The sequence below is a fragment of the Salvelinus fontinalis genome, chromosome 14, assembly GCF_029448725.1.
Source record: "Salvelinus fontinalis isolate EN_2023a chromosome 14, ASM2944872v1, whole genome shotgun sequence".
NCBI lineage: Eukaryota > Metazoa > Chordata > Actinopteri > Salmoniformes > Salmonidae > Salvelinus > Salvelinus fontinalis.
Window position 1 is genome coordinate 19,295,565 of NC_074678.1, and position 24,448 is coordinate 19,320,012.

Sequence of the window (24,448 nt, forward strand, 5' to 3'; positions counted from 1 at the left end):
GCCCCACCGTCGGAAAGTTTCTTTGGAAAATATCAGCAAAGTATTCTTCCAAAGTAACAGGCCCTCCTCAGCCCGAACACTAAATTACAGATATCATTTGCCTTTGATCACACGCACAGTCACATATTGATATTTTCACACTTGTTTTTTCACCTTGGGTCTCAGCTCTGGAAGTTGGGACTTGGCTAACGAAGGGAGAGAGAGTACTGTTGTTGGTTGTGGTTTGCGTCATTGCTGCTGTGTAGAGGATTAAGGGACTCATCACATTTACCACAAGGGTTTCCCCTCCACAATGTGATGCACTGTTATGTGTGAGTTGGAAGGTGCTTTTCTTTTGTGTACGTGGGAGAAACACTCTTGTGTTAAAATACATGCGTACCAAACTTTTATTAATTTCATGTCATAGTATCTTCCATTTAGTTGACAAAATTACCTGTTGTCCACACTGCTTGATGAACTATTACAACAATTTAAATATACTATATTTCAATTGTTCTATAAATAACAATACATTTCTTGAGCTGGTGGGCGAGCTCTGCTTAGTGGCAGTTAGTCAGATGTGTAGTTCCTCTCTCATGGGGTTCTAGTGGAGGCTGATCTGAAGTCTTCCTTAAACAGAGGACTTTATTCACCAGCAGAATATTTGATCCCCTTTGTGCTCGGTCTCTTTATTAACTAGCCAGCGTCTTGTCGAAGGCCAGGGGCCCTCCCCTCACAGGGTCATTTGCGTGTGTTAATACGTGTGGGGTCAAAGCGGCAAGACATTTGACGTTATGTCATTCTTCTCGGCCCACGAGACGAGGAGGTCCACTGGAATGTGGTCTCCTCATTTGGGTCTATGTGAAAGTAGCTGTGTGTGTGTGTGTGTACAGTATATATGTGTTTGTGTGTGTAAAAGTAGTTGCCCTCTCTAGTTGCCTCTCAGGCGCCATTAAAATGTAAAGACCTGCCTTTGTTCTCTATTCATACTGGCCTCGCCGGCAACCAGCTGCTTCTCCTAACCCATCAGTCATAATGATGTACATGTATATAACATAATAACAAGGCGGCTTGCGCCACAGGGTGATTGATACATTACATGGGGACACCGGCTCGTCGAACTACTCATTCCAAAATCATGGGCATTAATATGGAGTTGGTCCCCCCTTTGCTGCTATAACAGCCTCCACTCTTCTGGGAAGGCTTTCCACTAGATGTTGCAACATTGCTGCGGTGACTTGCTTCCATTCAGCCACGAGTGTTAGTCAGGTCATGCACTGATGTTGGGAGATTAGACTTGGCTCACAGTCGGTGTTCCAATTCATCCCAAAGGTGTTTGATGGGGTTGAGGTCAGGCGCTCTGGGCAGGCCAGTCAAGTTCTTCCACACTGATCTCGAAAAAACATATCTGTATGGACCTCACTTTGTGCGCTGGGACATTGTCATGCTAAAACAGGAAACGGCCTTCCCCAAACTGTTGCCACAAAGTAGCGTTAAGATTTCCATTCACTGGACCTAAGGGGCCTAGCCACACCATAACAAAACAGCCCCACACCATTATTCCTCCTCCACCAAACTTTACAGTTGGCACTAAGCATTGGGGCAGGTAGTGTTTGGCAGTCGCCAAACCCAGATTCATCTGTCGGGCTGCCAAATAGTGAAAGTGTTTCCATTGTTCCAGAGTCCAATGGCGGCGAGTTTTACACCACTCTAGTAGACGCTTGGCATTGCGCATGGTGATCTTAGGCTTGTGTCTGCTCGGCCATGGAAACCCATTTCATGAAGCTCCCGCCGAACAGTTCTTGTGCTAAAGTTGCTTCCAGAGGCAGTTTGGAACTAGTTAGTGAGTGTTGCAATCGAGGACAGTTGATTTTTACGCACTACGCGCTTCAGCACTCAGTGGTCCTGTTCTGTGAGCTCGTGTGGCCTATCACTTCGCGGCTGAGCCGTTGTTGCTTATAGACGTTTCCACTTCACAATAACAGCACTTACAGTTGACCGGGGCAGCTCTAGCAGGGTTGACGTTTTCCGAACTGACTTGTTGGAAAGGTGGCATCCTATGACGGTGCCATGTTGAAAGTCACTGAGCTCTTGAGTACGGGCCATTCTACTGCCAATGTTTGTCAATGATTGCATGGCTGTGTGCTCGATTTCCTACACCTGTCAGCAACGGGTGTGGCTGAAATAGCCGAATTCACTAATTTGAAAGGGTGTCCACATACTTTTGTATATATAGTGTTTGTTTTGGAGATAATCCCTCAAAACTGTCCTGCTATTGCCATGGCATCCAGAGAACATACAATATAGTAATCCTATATATTTTAAGTCTTTATTCCTCTTTGCTCCCGTGGAACATAAATCCACATTTTCATGTTGTAGTGACCCCAAATATTATTCTGTTGACTTCACTTGTTCATTTTTCAGGCTATATCGCCGTTGGAAGATTACAGTTGGTTTCATTATTTTCTGTAGAACCATGACCTAGATATTTATGTGCTGTGGCTGGATCAATAATGGTATATGAGTCAGCATATTTAAGCCGTAAAGCTGTATAGGGGCTGCCCTCTGTTTACCCTGATACTCAATCCCTTCCTGCTGTTCATGGTAAAGAACAAACAAGCAGGGGTATGTTTATTCAGTAGATATCCCACACCACATTTATTTATTGTGTGTACATGTCTGTTAGGAAAATGTGGCGCCGGACATTTAACCGGCAGCATTTTTAATTTCCCGGACATTTGAGCACAGTGATATATAGTACGGGTGTGGCTGAAATAGCCGATTTCACTAATTTGAAAGGGTGTCCACATAATTTTGTATATATAGTGTTTGTTTTGGAGATAATCCCTAAAAACTGTCCTGCTATCGCCATGGCATCCAGAGAACATACAATATAGTAATCCTATATATTTTAAGTCATTTTCTTCTGATATACGGCCCAAAATGCACTAATAAACAGCTAGCTTCAGTCGTTATGTCATTAAAAGTGTATTCCTGTCCCCAGCGTCTACAACCTCTAGCTACTGATGTAATCTTCACAGGATCTGTATAGGACTTAGAGTCTCAAGAAGTGTTCTTTAATACTTCAAGTGAGGTGGGAGGAAACTTCACATTGGTGGTTTAACTAGACTGGCTTTTCAGTCTTTCTATTGTTGTAAAGTCATTACTAATATGAACAATACAAAGGGCCAAGATGAAAGCAGGCTGGGTGGGTGGGTCATTCAGAAAATAAATGATGTCAGGAACGAGCAGGACAAGTGGCACTCAAGACCTTCACTGGACCTGAGACCCTGGCTGCGAGGCCTATGTGTGTGTGTCTAAGTCTGACTCACACTGGGCCCGAGACCCTGAAAAGAGGCCTGAGATGGGTGGGAGGCTAAGAGGACAGGGGTAGGTGGTTGCTCCTGAGAACGCTGACAAGACTGGATGAAAGGGCCTGGGGTCTATTTGGCGCCTGTGAGTGATGGGTTAAAGGTCATTGACGTGGCCGGGCATTTATTCATTTACAAATATTTTAGATTTATGTTTATGTCACCCTCATTCTTGAATATCCAGTTATATAAAGGTGCCAACGGAAACATTTTTCTTTCTAAAACAATTCATCATAGTCATTTTTGTTAGCACATACTTAACCCTCCACTAAAGAATAGCATGACTTGGGAGAACTCTTTCTAGTCTCTACACCCATGAGTCCATACAATGCCTTGCAAAAGTTTTCCGACCCATTGGATTTCATCACATTTTATTGTGGGATTAAAATGGATTTAATTGTCATTTTTTTGTCAACAATACCCATGAAATAGTGTGTAATGTCAAAGTGGAAGAACCATTAAAACAATTGTATTAATAAAAACAAATATAACTCAAATATAGTCATAAGCATAAGTATTCAACCCATTTGTTTAGGCAAGGCTAAATTAGTTCAGGAATACAATTTGGCTTAACAAATCACATAAATTATGTTCACTTACTCTGTGTGAAATAATAGTGGTTGACATGATTTTTAAATGACTGACTCTTCCTCTGTCCCCCATAAATGCAACATCTGTAAGGTTCCTCAGTGAAGTGTTGAATTTCAAGCACATATTCAACTACAAAAACCAGGGAGTTTTTCGATGGGTAACAATAACAAATCAGACATTGAATATCTCTTTAAGCATGGTCCAGTTCATAATTATGCTGTGAATGATGTATTAAACCACAGAGACACCTCAAATATACAGTTACCATGAGGCCATTGGTGATTTTAAAACAGCTACAGAGTTCAATGGCTGTGATGGGAGTGAACTGAGGATGGATCAACAACATTGTAGTGACTCCACAACAATAACCTAAAGGACAGAGTAAAAAGAACACAAATATACAAAATAAAAAATATTCCAAAACTTGTATGCAACAAGGCACTAAAGTAATACTGCAAAAAAGCATAGCAAAGGAAAACACTTTTTGGCCTAAATGCAAATCCCTATGATTGAGGTAAATCCAACACAACACATCACTGAGTAACTGCCTCCTTATTGTCAAGCGTGGTGATGGCTGCATCATGGTATAAGTATGCAAATACTGATGTAGATGTACTGAGGTAGAGGTTTTTCAGGATTAAAAAGAAACGGGATAGGGCAAAGCGCAGGCAAAATCCAAGAGCAAAACATGCTTTACACCAGACACTGGGAGAGGAATTCACTTTTCTGCAGGACAATAACCTACAACACAAGGCCAAATCTACAGTGGAGTTGCTTACTAAGAAGACCGTGAATGTTCCTAAGTGGCCAAGTTACAGTTTTGACTTAAATCTGCTTGAAATACTATGGCAAGGCTATGGCAACACTTGAACATTGATGTATGCCATGATCCTCAACATTTTGACAGAGCTTGAAGAATTTTTAAAAGAATAATAGAATAGTATTACATAATCCAGGTGTACAAAGCTCTTAGAGACTTACTCAACAAGACTCACAGCTGTAATCGCTGCCAAATGTGTTTCTATCATGTATTGACTCAGGGAGCTGAATACTTACGCAACAACTATATTTTATTTATTTTATTTTTGATTAAATCTTCTTTAAAAAGTGTATTTCTTCCACTTTGACCCTACAGAGTATTTTGTGTAGATTGTTGACCAAAAATTACAGTTAAAACCATTTTAATCGCACTTTGTAAAAAAAACTGAAGAAATCCAAGGGGTGTGAATACTTTTGAATGAATCCATCTCAGTACATACTGTTTCTGCAACTGGTATGCCTGTGTATAAAATCAAAACAGGAAGCCATTCCTAGACTGGGCCTGTCTGTTTATTATCACTTGATAGAAAGATGGGTCCTGATTTGGAGTGACGGTTTCAGTCCTAGGTCAATAGCTCAATTGTCACTGTACTTTTTATGGACACAGATGTAGGATTTATGACTAGTATCCACACCTGGTAACACACTTGGAGATGGCACAAAGATTCATTTAAATATTTTTCTCCCTATTACTGTTTTTGTCCCCTTATGTAAATGTTATTCTGTCATGCGATCAAGTTATTCAGTCATGCAATCAAGCTTGGCAGTAGCGAATACAATTTGTCAGATCCGATTGATTCATCAAATAAGGGATTGTTTGTGTGATGCTGGACCGTGGACAGGTTTGTGGGACTTTTGATCTCAGATTTCACACTTTGATGGAAAAGTTTTATGACTTTCCTGACTGACTGCAGTGCAGCCCCCATATCCCACCTCCTCCCCCCTTCCTCCCCTGTCAACCGCTCTTCTCCCCCACCTCTTCTCCCCGTCCTCTCCCATGTCTCCCCTTCCTACCAACATCCTGCCTCCCGTGCTTCCACATTTTACAGGCTCATATTGGTTCCTGATGAATCCATATTTCATAGCTAGCAGACAGAATGAATAAAGCTAGTACTATCCTTATGAAAGGCTTTATTTGCTTCCTGTATTTGTGCCCTCTGGCTAACTCAGCGCTGAGTGAGTTACTGTTAGTGTCAGCGCTGCGGGCCTAGTGATTGTGTAGTTCCAAACTAAAGCCCCTTAGAAAAACATGACAGGGCAGAATATTGCTCTCCCTAAACTGGTTTGCGTGTTCTGCAGACCCTGAGAATCTTTGCTAGGAGACAAGGACCAATGATTGGAGGATTGAGATAATACCTTGGTTCATATGGGAACTGAGATACCACAGGTTTAATGGATAGAACTACACATATTGACATAGTGGCCCCACCAATCCCCTGTCTATTACATGTATTTTCCTGTAATCAACCCTGCCTTATGATGTCTTTGTGTAATTGAACAAACATGTTTTCAAATCCGTTTGTCTTTATTTGGGAATGTGTACAGGATACAGGATGTATTCTGATATAGGCAGTGCACAGCCAGCGTCATCTATTTTGTGAAACACACTGTGTAAGAATTAAAACTGTGTAAAAGTATCTCCCTCTGAAAAAATATACTATAGTCTACTGCTGATGGATGCTGGAAATAAAACACGTGCACTTGTGTCTGTCTCTGAGTGTGTGAGTGTGTTTATGGGTGCACATGTTGTGTGTGTGTGTGTGTGTGTGTGTGTGTGTGTGTGTGTGTGTGTGTGTGTGTGTGTGTAGTGCGTTGGGGAAGGGTCTTTTTGTTTCTTATCGGAATTGGCTTTATGGGAAAATCAGATATGTTCCTAACGGGCACATGGTATGACATCACATCCTGTACCCAAGTCTTGGAATGTCACCAGCAGCATGTTGTAGCAACAGAGTGCATTTCTTGGAATCTAATCAGTGGCTGCATCCTTAAATGGCATTATATTCCCTATATAGTACACTATTTTGACCTGGGACTAGGGAATAAGGTGTTATTTGGAACACTTCCAGGGTGTTTAAATACGTTTTAAGTCGGTTGGCTTGGAGAGTATTTCTACAGTCTCTGAGATTTAACTATCGTTTTGAGTTTCTATACGCTTCCTGACTCTACGAACCCTTTTGAGAGCGATCCCAATACTGTATATCCACGTTCCTCGTTCTCTAGCCTTCCACATCAGTGTAATAATCAAAGCACTCAATGAGCCTTTACAACAGAATCTATTTCTATTTTAGTTCACATATACAGCTTCTGAGTAGACTGCTAATACTTTGACCACCTGATTTAAAAACTCAACTGTAATTCACAAAAGACGCATAACAAGAACTGCAGACTTCAGTAGGTATTGTAAGGGGCAGCATAGAGACTGGTGGAGATTGAAAAGTACATCAGTTCTGTTACTGGCTGTCCGTGCTTCTCAACTCCCACATTGTCAGATAGGTTAAGTGGAGTAATAAGGAGTTATACTCATCTGAGTCAGAGTGCATTTTTATCTTTCAGTGTCAGTGCCTCCCCCATTCCTGATCTCTCTCTCTCTCTCTCTCTCTCTCTCTGTTTCTCGCCTCTTTCTTGTCATGTCCCTCTCTCTCTCTCTAAAATCCTAGTTTGATGTGTAAAAATGTGAATGCCTGTGGTTTCTACCCTGTGTAAATTCAGTAACCTAAACCGTCGTCATCGGCTCTTGAGGACTTTCCTAGTATTACTATAAGAACCCAGTAAATTCAGCAACCTGAACTTAATCTACTCTCTCTGAGGCCTTTCGCAGCAGTACCACTATATAACCCAGTCAGCGTATTCATTCAGCCTGCTCCCAAATGGCACCCTATCCCCTTTATAGTGCACTGCTTTTGACCAGGGCCCACATAGCCCCTTGACTCACTTTGACAGCCTTCCCCTGGTATCTACATGATATACTGTAGGAGAGAGAGAAAGGGCAGTGTGTGTGTCAAAGGCACAGTGGGCTATCAGCTCTTTTTCATTTTCTCTGGCATCTAATTTGGCCGCAAAGCATGTGTGCGGGTGGCTTATTCGTTTTCCTCCACTCAAAGGACTTAATTGAAACTATGGCTCATGCTGAAACTTATTACAAATGCCTTTTCAAGACTGACTGACTGCCCCATGACGCCAAATGGCTTTGAGTAACATTTGTGTTTTAGCAAATGGTTTCAGGAATGGTTTATTACAGTTACACATCATACATAGTTGAACCTTCCACAAGATAAGATGATTATACCATATTGTCACTGTCTGATGAAAATCTCCAAAAACAGAGACTTTTCTGAAAAATTACCATATGTCCCCATTAACGAACACACAATTATAAAACTTCAGAAGTTATTTTGAATACATTTTCTTGGTCCTAGAGGGTAGTTACTGGTAGTTACTGCTTTCAATAAATGGATAAAAATTGACATTTGTAAAAATTGACAGCAAAAATATATATATCCAAATTTGATAGGAAAGATAGAATACCGTTATGAATACATGTTAACAGGATGTATATATGAACAAGTAGGTTAATAGCTTATAGCTGTAAAAGTTGTGGCCTGGTGTGTCTGTGCTCTCTTTAAACAGGTGCATGTGGGAGTGAAAGACAAAGGCCTAGCATTTGTAGTCAGAAAGTTGAGGTAGCAGCAGAAACGGGTGGCAAAGACACCTTGTACAGTATGTTGACCATCATTGGCAATACATCCTTTCTAGAACTGAGATGTTTTCCTTCTGTTACTTTGATTACACGTTTATCAAATCATTATTTCCTAGCATGCTAGCCTGGGAAAACATTCTAGATTAGTCAGTTTTATAGAAACCTATCTGATGTCAAGCTGGGGAGGTACACAGAAACTGTCCTTTGTGGTTTTTGAGTATTTATTTATATGATAGTTTTGTGTTTTTGTTGTCGTTTATTATGATTTTTACTTGGTTCTCCTGGCTGTAACTAGGTCTGGGTGGTGAGGATAGTAGGATATTGATGTTGAGTATGTGGGTCCAGAACATGCAGGACCAGACCAGGCTGTCTGTACTCACACAGGTGTGCTCTATCCCATGCGCTGCACTCTTGCAGGGTTCTGTCTGTCTCATCTTTGTCAGGATCCAGACTGAGACAGGAAGAGACACTCCTGTGGGAACCAGTCTCGCCTGGTGTGGAGGTTTGCCTGATGAGCGCAGTTAGTCCCCTAGGCCCCAGAATAAAGGGTGCTTGGACATTGATGGATATAATCATACCCTAGACATGAAATAAAATCAGAATTTTCTTCAATTGCCGTTATTGTTCTCATTTTTTAACATAATCTGATCAACCAACATTGGCTTCACGCTGAGATTCACAGGTCCTTGACCTTATTTTCCACCAGAAGACGATTAACCATGACCTTATTCTCCCAACCAAAATCCAAGATAAATATTTTGCTGTTAAGGTAGACATCACAGATGGAATATCACTTGTTACTATCATATATGACTGGATCTACTGGGCTTAGGTCTTGGAGGTGTCTGCTCTGCAGTGTGTATAGTCTGTCTAGTAAAGTGTCTGGTGGGCTCTCTAGGCCGGGTTAATTTTTCATGCAGAGCGAACAACAGCTTCTCTCATTCCTCTCCTGTGGGCGTTAGTCCGGCTCGGCCTGGCTAGAGGGCCTAGCAGCTGCTGGACAGGACCTCTCTGTACTCCCTCTGCTGTGGAGAGAAGAAACACAGAGAGGAGAGAGGAGAGAGGGGGGGGGGGGGGGGAGACAGGGAGAGAGAGAGAGAGAGGTATGGACAAGGGGAGAGGTGACAGAAGAGACAAAGCTGTTCAAGTCTTTTTCTTCTCCTCTCCCCCCTCTCTATGAAGGCTGCAGACTGTGATGACAATACCAGATGTGCAGGATTGGATTCCAGTTGGTTTTAGCTACACAGAAAAATATCAATAATACCAGATATTATGGCTATGATAGAGGATTGTTGTATAAGTACAGTGCCTTCAGAAAGTATTCACACCCCTTGACTTATTCCACATTTTGTTGTGTTACAGCCTGAATTCAAAATGTGTTATATATATTTTTTTTCACCCATCTACACACAATACCCCATAATGGCAAAGTGAAAACATGTTTTTAGAAATGATAGCAAATGTATTGAAAATATGAAATTTACGTAAGTATTCACACTTCTGAGTCATTTCATGTTAGAATCACCTTTGGCAGTGATTACAGCTGTAAGTCTTTCTTGGTAAGTCTCTAAGAGCTTTGCATACATGGATTATACAATAATTGGACAATATTCTTTAAAAACGTCTTCAAGCTCTATCAAACTGGTTGTTGATCATTGCAAGACAGCCATTTTCAAGGTCTTGCCGATTCAAGACGATTTAAGTAAAAACTGTAAATAGGCAACTCCAGTTGGTCTTGTGTTTTTAGGTTATTGTCCTGCTGAAAGGGAAATTTGTCTCTGAACCAGGTTTTCCTCTAGGATTGTGCTTAGCTCTTAGCATAAAGTTAATTTCTTTGCCACATTTTTTGCACTTTTACTTTAGTGCCTTATTGCAAACAAGATGCATGTTTTGGAATATTTTTTATTTTGTACAGACTTCATTCTTTTCACTGTGTCTTTTAGGCTAGGTTTGTGGAGTAAATACAATGTTGTTGATCCATCCTCAGTTTTCTCGTATCACAGCCATTAAACTCTGTTGCTGTTTAATCTCTGAGCGGTTTCCTTCCTCTCCGGCAACTAAGTTAGGAAGGATGCCTGTATCCTTGTAGTGACTCGGTGCATTGTATACGTCTATTAAGTTCCTTTGTGTAAATGTATAAACTAAGTTCCGTATTGTAAATGTCCAATAGACATCGTTGTTGTAATAATGTTGTAAATATGGCAGGCCCATAAATGAATATATAATACACAAATGATCAGAGTTGTTGTCTGAGTTTAGTTTGGGGGAAAGTATGGCCCTATTGTTGCTCAATCCCATCTCGGTCAAAACAATTTTGTCCTGATATGATTTTGAACTAGATACAGACGATTCCATTATTCTTTGGGATGGAAACACTGTCTTTGTTTATTACCCACAGCTCCATTGGTGTTTCAGGGTTATAAAACAAATGTTTGGTTTCCTTCCATTATTGTCAATCTTCTGTATTATTTTTTTCCAACACACTTTTATTGTCTCTGTATAGCCAATTTTTTCCAGGAAGTTAAATAAAGAAACAACATCACTGCCTGACAAGTGCCATCATTTCTTAGCTGTCTTCCAAAAAGGACTAATTATTTGTCTGTCTGGCCGGTGGCGTGGTTGTTATTTCACAATGTGTGGTGTGGGGGTAAAAGTGAGTTTGAGTGCTCTGAGATTCGGACTGGAGGGTGAGGCGTGATGACTGGAGAGAGAGGGACCGGCGTGTACTCCTTGGGGAGGAGAGGGGGGTTGGAACTCTGATGCACCACAACAAGGTTTTGCCATTAAGGTTTTGCAGTTTCTTTTTCCTTGACTCCAGCCATCCGTCACTGTGTTTTTGAATGTATGTTCCCATCAATCACATCAAAGTAGATCTCCTATGAGTTGTATGGGGAATGGATTCACTAGCACCAGGAGACAGCAGCTGTAGGAAGAGAGAATAGGTTAAAGACATCTGTCAGAGGCTCTCAGGGTCTCTCTCAGGAGAGACAAGAGAGACAATAGTAAAGCATTTCTGTCCTCGCAACACACAGATAGGAAGGTATTTCTCAGGCTTTGTGCGGATCACACGTACAGTGTGTGTGTGCGTGTGTACAGTACTGCAAAACAATAACAGTCTGTTCTCAGAGAGAAAGCTTCCTCTAGCAGCCCACTGTTGAGGTACAGTATTTTTATCAGAGACGGGGGAGTTTTAAAGTTGTTATCTCCCCTGTCTTTCATTTTCTCTTTTAATTATTTCCAAATGTTTCCCCCTGATCGCTATCGGCAACTATAGCGTGTTTATCATGCAGTGTTTGAAACGTGAGCGGGGCCTGCGCTGGCTGAAGAAAGCCCAAGAAATGTCTGTGAGGCTGTTGGGCAGAGTAGAGAGTAGGGACTGACCTGAAAGAGGAAAGTCTGGCCACACAGCTTGTCCACTGAGACACAGTTTCTCTAATGGAAAAGGCCTGTTCAACGCCTTGCACAAAACATCAGGGCTGTGTGTGTATGTGTGTGTGTGTCAGTTTAACTGTGTGTGTGTGTGTGTGTGTGTGTAAAATTACTATGTTACTTAGTGTCCTCTCCTGGGTTGCGTGCCAAATAGCACTCTATTTCCTATAAATTCCACTGCTTTCATACTACTTTTATAGTGCACTATATAGGTAATATGATGCCCTTCGGGACATAACCCTGGTCTGACCACGCTGGGGCTTGGCTCTGCATGACTGACAGGTCTCACTGGTCCTACTCTTCCTCTCCATGACAGCCATGGATGGAAGGATGAACAGCAGTGAGAGGAAAGGGGCAGACGGCCCTATTTCTGGACCACTGCCCTCAGACTAACTATAATCTATGGCAGTCTTGAGATCTAGTTGTTGCCTATTTATTATAATTTATTATGATTGACTTTAGCTACCTAAAGCATTATCTTCAGTTTTTAGTAATATACAGGACCTCACAATGTTACCTGCACCACTATTAGGCTAATCAGTGTAGAGTAAAATGAAAGATAGATAAAGCAAGATTCTGATCCAGAGAGAGAGAAAAGGGAATCCCACAACCTCCAACATAATATGAACTTGTTAGGATAGCCCTTCAAGGAAGTTTTGTTAACAAGTGTGCTCGTTATGTTCAACTGCTTGATCCCTGTTATAGTCCATCCATTCTTGTTGTTCTCCAAGTCCAAGTTCACCAGTCTCTCTGTGCTGCAGGGCACCAGTGGGAGGGAAATACACACGCGCGCACACACACACACACACACACACTGTAGACCAATCTAACATGCTTCTCACAGGAACACCTCCAGCGCCACATCTCCACAGCAACTTCTGTAACTGACCACAGTCATAACGGCTAATTATGGGCTGTCCAGAGACAAGAGCACTAAAGTGTGAAGTGTGGGCCACCCCCTGTGGGGATTAGGAAATTAAGGGAAGGTCAGATCTGAACATTTACGGGAAAAGAGAAAGAGGTAAAAGTGACATAAAGGGGATTATAATGGAGGTCTCTTTGGGCCATCTTGATTATACGTCTGGCACCATAACATCCTGTACAGGGTCAGCTAGACACTGCTTTGTTCAGAGGCAAGGCCAGTCTTGTGTTAGTGGCCTGTTGAGGGTCAGAAAGCGTGGTGCTGCTCTTTGTTGAGAGGCCAGTCTGCTGTGTTAGTAGGCTGTGGACTGAAGAGAATGGCCTACTTTGAGAAGAGTGAGCTTTGTGCCCAGACAATGTGCGCAGACACTGTTTTATTTTGCTATGCCCAATTTAAATAATGATTATGTCACTCATTATAGTTGCATGCTGACACTTTATTTGCTCTCATCATTCATAACTTGTTCATCAGAGAATTGCTGATTCATACGCTATCTATTTATGGACAGTCTATAAATGATTTACAGAAACTTAGAACTTATCAACTTATCTTATATAAAGTGTTCTCCAGTTTGTTGGACTGAAGCTGCAGTGTGGAATACTTCTTACCTCTGTGCTGTTGACTTTTTAAATGAAGATTCTCTAGCTTCACACTGGGGATCTTGGATTCTCGAAAAACCATTTCATGTGTTCCACTCATCTCATTCTTCTCCCCCCCAGGTCCGTTGTCTCGTAGCCCGTGTGAGCTGCTGCCAGTAGGTGTAGGCCACCCGGTGCAGGCTCTGCTGAAGAGCTTCACGGCCCTGTCAGGCTGTGCCTCCCGTGGAACCACGGGTCTACCACAGGAGGTTCACATCATCAACCTGAGGGGCAGCAGCCCTGAGGGGTCAAACGGCACACATCCAGAGGTCAGTCACCTGTATATAATATAACCACCTATATATAACGATATACTGTATATAATATGATGGACCAGAGGACACACCTGACCATAGGTCAGTCACTCACCTGGCTGAGCCAGCCCAGAACACCCACACCGCATATACTGTTTCACACTATCATGCCAAACTCAACCGCACTGTGCAGCCTCAGATATGTCCAATCCAGCATGGTACCAGCAACTATGGTGGATGCATAACTAGGCCAGTGCAGTACAGCTCGGCATGGCTCAGTAGTGTACAAACTACTAGAGAATATTCATTGGTGTAAGATAGAAAGAGCATACCAGGTGTTTTACTATGACTTCGGCAGTGCATGGCTGGACAAACCAAGTCTCAGGCCCTGGGAAGGAACATTTTAAAGGCCCGCCTTTTGGCATCAACAACAACATTTTGCAGTTTTCAAGCCTTTTTCCTGCAGTTCTACACACCTCTGTTTGGGTAAAAAGCTGAGGGCCTGGAGAAATGTAACCGCTCTCAAATTGATAGACAGAGCGATATTTATTTATTTTTTATCTGGCCGCAGACCCCCTGCAGTACCTCAGCAGACCCCACTTTGAGAACCCCTGCTGCAGACTGTAGAGTCTCACTCTATCCACACCTGTATATACTGTTATACAGTAACTGTAACCCACAGTGCACAACTGTCAGACAGCTAAATATCCAACATTCTCCCAGCATACTGTTTCTATCATAACATAAACATTGATGTCAACAAAAATGCTGGTGTCATTTTGAGTTAAGTGGCCTCAGCAGATGAGCACATAAAAAAAAATGTCACCTCCTCCTGGTGATAACTCAATCAGTATTGTTCCATGGGCAGTGTGCCATCCTAAGAAAGTACATAACAGTGTGGGTTGGCTTTCACCTTTCAACAGCTCCATACCAAGTTAATGGATGCTGTAATTACTGGTAGGCCTCTCTGGCTGCGAGCTGGGAGACTCAAGCACTTTCTGGGGAGAGCTGCATAATTAAAAAAAAACTTTGTCATTGCTGAGCAGCAGGGCTGGAGAGTAATGTTGTTAACGAAAGATAGTGGACCCCCTCTTATCAAATTGTACTCGTCCCAAGAATAACAGCAGCTTTAACTGAGGAGGTGGTGGTGGGCGGTTGTTGCTCAATGTAGGGGAGATATTACCATACACACTAGTTAGATGTTATCAGCCATGCAGATCTTAGGCTGCAGGCAACCAATCTGAATGCTGTTCTTGACCCTGAGTCATTAAAGACAATAGACCAGAGAACCTTACATGATCTTTCTTATGCATTAGAGGGCAGGGTCATGGTCATTAGAGCACACTGTTGAAAAATGTTTTTTTTTAAAACAATCATTTTTAATAGGATAGGTGGTACCTCCCGGTTTCACTCCATTTTCTTATTTTTGTGTGCCTATTGATTGAACACTACCCAGGCTTTGGTTATTTGTGTAAAGATGGATGGCTCTCCTGTCTCTCACCACTCTGCACACAGGCCCCCTCTCCCTGTGAGCAGCTCCTTCCACAGTGTATCTGTGGAGTACAATAGAGAACACTGTGTCTGTAGAGTATAGTATGATGGCACTGACAGACATGGCAGCTCTTCTTGCTCTTTAGCAACTTTGCAGTATTTCATTTTTTTGTGTGTTATTTCTTACATTATTAGCCCAGAACAGTTTTTGTGTTATTTCATACAGCCGGAAAGGACTTTTGGAAATCAGAGTGGCGGTAACTCACCAGCATTATGACCAGGAATACGACTTTCCCGAATTGGATCCTTTGTTCGCATCCCCCAAGGAAATTGAACTTATCCCAGAGGCTGCTCCAAAACCTGCCGGCGGAGAAGAGGTATTTGTGTGAGCGGGCAACCATCCTCCGCATCCGAGTATGTTACTCGCTAATCAATCTCTGGACAATAAAGCTGACGAGCTCAGGGCGAGGATCTCCTTCTAGAGAGACATCAGGGACTGTAACATACTCTGTTTCACGGAATCATGGCTCTCTTCGGATATACTGTCCCTGTTCATACAGCCATCTGAGTTCTCAGTGCATCGCGCAGACAGGAATAAAGAACTCTCCAGCAAGAAGAAGGGCGGTGATGTATGTTTCATGATTAACCATTCATGGTGTGATTGTGATAACGTATAAAAACACAAGTCCTTTTGTTCACCCGACCTAGAATACCTCACAATCAAATGCTGACCATATTACCTCCTAAGAGAATTCTCTTCAGTTATAGTCACAGCCATGTATATTCAACCTCAAGCAGATACCACGACGGCCCTCAAGGAACTACCCTGGACTTTATGCAAACTGTAAACCACATATACTGAGGCTGTATTTATTGTATGTGGGGATTTTAACAAAGCAAATTTGAGTGAAACGCTACCGAAGTTCTATCAACACATTGACTGTAGTACCCATGCTGGGAAAACACTCAACCACTGCTATTCTCTCTTCCGGGATCCCTACAAGGTCCTCCCCCACCCTCCCTTTGGAAAATCAGATCCCAACTACATTTTGCTCCTCCCTTACTATAGACAGAAACTCATACAGGAAGTACCTGTGTTAAGGTATATTCAACGCTATTCTGATCAATAGGAATTCATGCTTCAAGATTGTTTTAATCACTCGGACTGGGATATGTTCCGGGTCGCCTCCAAGAATAACATTGATGTATACACAAACACGGTGACGGAGTTCATCAGGAAGTGTATAGGGGATGTTGTTCCCACTGTGACTGTTAAAACCTTCCCAAACTAGAAACCGTGGATAGATGGCAGCATTCACGCTACACTAAAAGCACAAACCACTGCATTTAACCATGGCAAGGTGACTGGGAATAGGGTCAAAATACAAACAGTTTAGTTATTCCCTCCGTAAGGCAATCAAACAGGCAAAACGTCAGTACAGAGACAAAGTGGAGTCGCAATTCAACGGACACAAGACATGTGGCAGGGTCTACAGACAATCGCGGACTACAAAGGGAAAACCAACCAAGTCGCGGACACTGACGTCTTGCTCCCGGACAAGCTAAGCACCTTCTTCGCCCGCTTTGAGGATAACACATTGCCATCAATGCGTCCCGCTCCCAAGGACTGTGGGCTCTCGTTCTCTGTGGCCGTCATGAGTAAGACATTTAAGCGTGTTAACCCTCGCAAGGCTGCCGGCCCAGACGGCATCCCTAGCCGCGTCCTCAGAGCATGCGCAGACCAGTTGGCTAGAGTGTTTACGAACATATTCAATCTCTCCCTATCCCAGTCTGCTGTCCCCACTTGTTTCAACCATTGTTCCTCTACCCAAGAAAGCAAAGGTATTAGAACTAAATGACTATCGCCCGTAGCACTCACTTCTGTCATTATGAAGTGCTTTGAGAGGCTAGTTAAGGATCATATCACCTTTACCTTACCTGACACCCTAGACCCACTTCAATTTGCTTACCGCCCCAATAGATTCATAGACAATGCAATTGCCAGTGCACTGCACACTGCCCTATCCTATCTGGACAAGAGGAATACCTGTGTAAGAATGCTGTTCGTTGACTATAGCTCAGCCTTCAACGCCATAGTACCCTCCAAGCTCATCATCAAGCTCGGGGCCCTGGGTCTGAACACCGCCCTGTGCAACTGGGTCCTGGACTTGCACAACCATAGTAGGCCTGATTACCAACAAGGACGAGACAGCCTACAAGGAGTAGGTGAGGGCCCTGGCGGAGTGGTGCCAGGAAAATAACCTCTCACCCAACGTCAACAAAATGAAGGAGCTGATCGTGGACTTCAGGAAAAAGTAGAGGGAGGACGCCCCCATCCATATTGACAGGACCAGAGTGGAGAAGGTGGAAAGCTTCAAGTTCCTCGGCATACACATCACTGACAATCTGAAATGGTCCACCCACACAGATAGTGTGGTGAAGACGCAACAGCGCAACAGCGCCTCTTCAACCTCAGGAGGCTGAAGAAATTTGTCTTGGCCCCTAAGACCCTCACAAACTTTTACAGATGCACAATTGAGAGCATCCTGTCGGGCTGTATCACCGCCTGGTACGACAACTGCACTGCCCGCAACCGCAGGGCTCTCCAGAGGGTGGTGCGGTCTGCCCAACGCATCACCGGGGGCACACTGTCTGCCCTTCAGGACACCTACAGCACCCGATGTCAGAGGAAGGCCCAAAATATCATCAAGGACATCAACCACCCAAGCCACTGCCTGTTCACCCCGCTATCATCCAGAAGGCGAGGTCAGTACAGGTGCATCAAAGTTGGGACCGAGAGACTGAAAAACAGCTTCTATCTCAAGGCCATCAGACTGTTAAATAGCCATCACTAGCCGGCTACCACCCGATTACTCAACCCTGCACCTCAAAGGCTTCTGCCCTATATTCATAGACAATGAATCACTGGACACTTTAATAATGGAACATTAGTCACATGAATAATGTTTACTTACTGCTTTACTCATCTCATATGTATATACTGTATTCTATTCTACTGTATTTTAGTAAATGCCACTCCGACATTGCTCTTCCAATATTTATATATTTCTTAATTCCATTATTTTGCTTTTAGATTTGTGTGTATTGTTGTGAATTGTTAGATATTACTGCAATTTTGGAACTAGGAACACAAGCATTTCGCTACACTCGCAATAACATCTGCTAAATAATTTTATGTGAGCAATAACATTTGATAGTAGAGAACACTGTGTCTGTAGAGTACAGTAGAGAACACTGTGTTTGTAGAGTACAGTAGAGAACACTGTGTCTGTAGAGTATAGTAGAGAACACTGTATCTGTAGAGTATAGTAGAGAACACTGTATCTGTAGAGTACAGTAGAGAACATTATCTGTATAGTAGAGAACACTGTGTTTGTAGAGTACAGTAGAGAACACTGTATCTGTAGAGTACAGTAGAGAACATTGTGTCTGTAGAGTACAGTAGAGAACATTGTGTCTGTAGAGTACAGTAGAGAACACTGTATCTGTAGAGTACAGTAGAGAACACTGTGTCTGTAGAGTACAGTAGAGAACACTGTGTCTGTAGAGTACAGTAGAGAACACTGTGTCTGTAGAGTACAGTAGAGAACACTGTATCTGTATACTATAGTAGAGAACACTGTATCTGTAGAGTACAGTAGAGAACACTGTATCTGTAGAGTACAGTAGAGAACACTGTATCTGTAGAGTACAGTAGAGAACACTGTATCTGTATACTATAGTAGAGAACACTGTATCTGTAGAGTACAGTAGAGAACACTGTATCTGTAGAGTACAGTCGAGAACACTGTATCTGTAGAGTATGGTAGAGAATACTGTATCTGTAGAGTATAGTAGAGAACATTACCTGTAGAGTACAGTAGAGAACATTATCTGTAGAGTACAGTAGAGAACACTGTATCTGTAGAGTATAGTAGAGAACACTATCTGTATAGTATAGTAGAGCACACTGTGTCTGTAGAGTACAGTAGAGAACACTGTGTCTGTAGAGTACAGTAGAGAACACTGTGTCTGTAGAGTATAGTAGAGAACACTGTGTCTGTAGAATATAGTAGAGAACACTGCATCTGTAGAGTACAGTAGATAACACTGTGTCTGTAGAGTATAGTAGAGAACACTGTATCTGTAGAGTACAGTAGAGAACACTGTATCTGTAGAGTACAGTAGAGAACACTGTGTCTGTAGAGTATAGTAGAGAACATTATCTGTAGAGTACAGTAGAGAACACAGTGTCTGTAGTGTATAGTAGAGAACACTGTGTCTGTAGAGTATAGTAGAGAACACTGTATCTGTAGAGTATAGTAGAGAACACTGTATCTGTAGAGTATAGTAGAGAACATTATCTGTAGAGTATAGTAGAGAACACTATCTGTAGAGTACAGTAGAGAACATTATCTGTGGAGTATAGTAGAGAACACTGTGTCTGTAGAGTATAGTAGAGAACACTGTGTCTGTAGAGTATAGTAGAGAACACTGTATCTGTAGAGTACAGTAGAGAACACTGTATGTGTAGAGTACAGTAGAGAACACTGTGTCTGTAGAGTATAGTAGAGAACATTATCTGTAGAGTATAGTAGAGAACACTATCTGTAGAGTATAGTAGAGAACACTATCTGTAGAGTATAGTAGAGAACACTGTGTCTGTAGAGTATAGTAGAGAACACTGTGTCTGTAGAGTATAGTAGAGAACACTGTGTCTGTAGAGTATAGTAGAGAACACTGTGTCTGTAGAGTATAGTAGAGAACACTGTATCTGTAGAGTACAGTAGAGAACACTGTATGTGTAGAGTACAGTAGAGAACACTGTGTCTGTAGAGTATAGTAGAGAACATTATCTGTAGAGTATAGTAGAGAACACTGTGTCTGTAGAGTATAGTAGAGAACACTGTGTCTGTGGAGTATAGTAGAGAATAATGTATCTGTAGAGTATAGTAGAGAACACAGTATCTGTGGAGTATAGTAGAGAACACGGTATCTGTAGAGTATAGTAGAGAATACTGCATCTGTAGAGTATAGTAGAGAACACTGTGTCTGTAGAGTATAGTAGAGAATACTGCATCTGTAGAGTATAGTAGGGAACATTATCTGTAGAGTATAGTAGAGAACACTGTATCTGTAGAGTAGAGTATAGTAGAGAACACTGTGTCTGTAGCATCTATCCCCTGCCCTCTTCTGCCCCCATTATAATCAGGAGCCCAGCAAATGGTGTTCGTTCCTTCCCTCCTGGTGCCGACAGGAAGCCAAAGAAAGGCTTGATGGCCAAAACAACGCAGCAGAAGATTGTAAACATCCGTGGGAGATCAGATTGTTGTTGGAGGGCTCTACCTCTGCGTCCCAAATTAAACCCTATTCCCCTTCATATTGTACTGCTTAGTAGTGCACTATATAGGAAATAGGATGTCATTTGGGACATGGCCATTGTTGTTGGAGAGCTCAGCAACATACAGTGAAACAAAAGCAAATAAAAGGCTATCTCCTCCAGCTATATTAATGGCTGTGCAGTCAACAAACCCTTTACCCTGGCCTCTGCACTTCTTCACACTGTGAGGAGAGAAAAAAGTAGGCTGTCATCACATTCTTTTATTGCTCAAAATGACATCCCAGCATATTCAAGAGAGGCTTAGCAGTAAATAATTGTTTTAATAACGTCAACTAAAGAAGACACTTAATACTGTTGCACCTGAATCCTGATAGTTGTAGTGTGTGCCAGCTGCCTATATGCCTGAACCCTTCTCTCTTTCAAGGGTTACAGTACAGGTGTTGGATTTTCATTTGACCAGTATTGTCATAGCAAAATAATCCTGCAGCAACAGGATTTTAACGTTTAGTCCATAATGTTGTTTGATTGCAACAAAAGTGGGATCAAATGAAGATCCAACATCTGTATATCAGACTATGGAATGGCAAGAACCTCTGTATGCATTAACATTTTCTCTACCATAAGTCATGGGTGTCAAATGTCTCTGTGTAGACTGCGGACGGAAGGATGTGCTGGTGCTGTGTCAGGATATTTAAGTGTCCCACTCCCTACCCCATCAGTCATGGTAGTGTGAAAATCAGCATGTCTCGGCCTGCACTGGGGATTTCACTGCTGAGTTAGGCAGACATAAATGTTGCTAAGGCCTGATGCATAGACAAGGTCAGAAACTGGGTGCAAGGCAGGGTATGTTATGTTGAGTCAGTATGCAAATAAAGACATCACTCTGGTGATTGTATCATAACACCTTAGTGCGCCTTGCAGAGATGTTTTTACTTAACCTTTATTTTAACAGGGAAGACATATTACAAATGCGCCCTGTATATAATAACATAAATATACACATTATACCCAACCTATATACAATACCAGTCAAAAGTTTGGACACACCTACTCATTCCAGGGTTTTTCTTTATTTTACTATTTTCTATGTTGTATAATAATAAAGAAAACATCAAAACTATGAAATAATACATATGGAATCATGTAGTAACCAAAAAAGTGTTTTATATTTGAGATTCTTCAAGGTAGCCACCCGTTGCCTTGGTGACAGCTTTGCAGACTCTTGGACTTCTCTGAACCAGCTTCACCTGGAATGCTTTTCTAACAGTCTTGAAGTAGTTCCCACATATGCTGAGCACTTGTTGGCTGCTTTTCCTTCATTCTGCGATCCAACTCATCCCAAACCATCTCAATTGGGTTGAGGTCGGGTGATTGTGGAGGCCAGGTCATCCGATGCAGCACTCCATCACTCTCCTTCTTGGTCAAATAGCCCTTACACAGCCTGGAGGTGTGTTGGAATGAGTAGGTGTGCCCAAACTTTTGACTGGTACTGTATATATACACATTAAAATACAAAAACACTGTCATGGGAAGCACAATAAAACATCACAGATGTAGATAGGACTTGCACTTTTGGCTATGCTGAAAACATATTCTGAAGGACGAGCTTGAGGTAAATTATTTAATGAAAGGTCTCCTTTGAAACATATAGTATCAACAAATTTCCCAAGAAGGATCGAGAGCGATGTTGGACAATAGAATACCATAGTATGAACACAATCTAACAGAACACATTGAAGTAATTGTCACACTGAAAAGGAATGCATGCAGCAAAGTTAAGTCTGAGTGATGCCATACCTGTCATTTCTCCACATCCAAAGCATGTGCTGTTCTGATTGCTCTCCTTTGGTTTACATATATTTGTTCTGTAGAAGAATAACCTTGCCAAGAACGGAGATATCCTGCCGCTTTTGAATAAGAGCTGCAACATATACACTGAGTGTACAAAATATTAGGAACACACACACACGAGAGAGAGGGAGAGTATGTTTCTGTAGTGTATTCCGACAGTACATGAGACCACAGAAAACACCTGAAGCCAAGTAATTTATTTGTATATTTAACCAGGCAAGTCAGTTAAGAACAAATTCTTATTTACAATGACTGCCTACCCCAGCCAAACCCTCCCCTAACCTGGACGATGCTGGGCCAATTGTGCACCGCCCTATGGGACTCCCGATCACGTCCGGTTGTAATACAGCCTGGGATTGAACCAGGGTCTGTAGTGACACCTCTAGCACTGCCATGCAGTGCCTTAGACCACTGCGCCACTCTAATCACCAGCCTAATGATACCATTGTCTGTTGTTTTACAGGGTCAGCCATTTAGTAGTACAGCACCCCTGGAGCAAAGTAGGGATAGGGTGCCATTTGGGACTCATAATAGGGAAACCAAGGCCTCTCTTGGTGCTCTTCATGCTGAGCAATCAGAATAAATACATGAGAGTTTAGCTGCCCAAAGTCCTGCAATTATTTTATCTTTATAGACCTCTCCTGCTTGGTGTTACCGCCCAAATAACAACTTCAATTACTCTCATCTAATTCTGCTTGGGAGGTACAGAGTACCACGAGCACATAGTTCAAAGCACACACTCTGTTCCCTAAGGATAACTGTCATGGCTTATGTCGACATTTGAGAGTTGGCTTGTTTTGCTCGTGAAATTCTCATATGTAATATATCTCATGTTTTGTTTGTCATTTTGGCCAGTGTTAATGTTTTTCTGACTTTGTGTCATCTTCTGACTACATTAGTTGGACTGTAAATCAGACTAATAGATGGTATTTTATATAAGTGATGTCTTCCACTGAGGCAGGGAGAAGGGACATGTTCAAATGTCATGGGAAACGCTATCATTGCAAAGAGTGCATTTCATTTCATGAGTTTCATTTCACATCATTGCGAATGTCACATGAATCCCCCTAAGCAGTTTGTTTTGGGCCAGTTCAAAGATGTGTCCCAACAACATATGTATGGATGATGATGATTTGCACACTCCGTTCTGCCAATGAACAATTGGTGGGTTACTTACCAGATAGAATTGAAAGTGCCGAACTGTTGTAGAGTATTCCTGTTTGTTAGAAACATCCTAGATTGTCTGTGTAACATAACTATTATCTGTCTATTTACCTGGCCTTCTCCACCCACTCCTTCAAACCCTGTCATTGGCGGCTACTACTACTACTACTACTACTACTACTACTACTACTACTACTACTACTACTACTACTACTACTACTACTACTACTACTACTACTACTACTACTACTACTACTACTACTACTACTACTACTACTACTACTACTACTACTACTACTACTACTACTACTACTACTACTACTACTACTACTACTACTACTACTACTACTACTACTACTACTACTACTACTACTACTACTACTACTACTACTACTACTACTACTATTATTACTATTATTACTATTATTACTATTACTACTATTACTACTATTACTACTATTATTACTATTATTACTATTATTACTATTATTACTATTATTACTATTATTACTATTATTACTATTATTACTATTATTACTATTACTACTATTACTATTATTACTATTATTACTACGTAGTGCTTTTCAATACAGGTAAGAAAGTATTTCACACCATAAAACAATAAAAGAATTAACAAAGGAGGGATGAGAATTAAATTGGATAGCTAATTAAAAGCATACGTTGAAATTATACATTAAAAGCGTCTTTATAAAAGTGTGTCTTCGGCAGGGATTTAAAAAGAGGCACTGAATCTGCAAGCCTGATCTCCTCTGGCAGACCATTCCAAAGTCTAGGGGCCCTAATGGCAGATGCCTGGTCTCCTTTCATTTTCAAACTAGATTTTGGAATGGTCAACAGTGCCCTGCCAGAGGATGTCAGGCTGCATCCTGGTTCACAGGGA

At 41.9% G+C, this 24,448-nt stretch overlaps 1 protein-coding gene across 5 annotated transcripts in view; it reads left to right on the forward strand.

Annotated features, from left to right (window-relative positions):
• LOC129869588 (transforming growth factor beta receptor type 3-like) overlaps positions 1–24,448 on the forward strand; it is a 171,243-nt gene that overhangs the window by 16,481 nt on the left and 130,314 nt on the right. For all 5 annotated transcript variants that reach the window (XM_055944114.1, XM_055944118.1, XM_055944116.1 and 2 more), the window contains one exon: positions 13,528–13,715. In XM_055944114.1, coding sequence (XP_055800089.1) covers positions 13,528–13,715 — 188 coding nt within the window. The remainder of the gene's footprint in view (positions 1–13,527; positions 13,716–24,448) is intronic.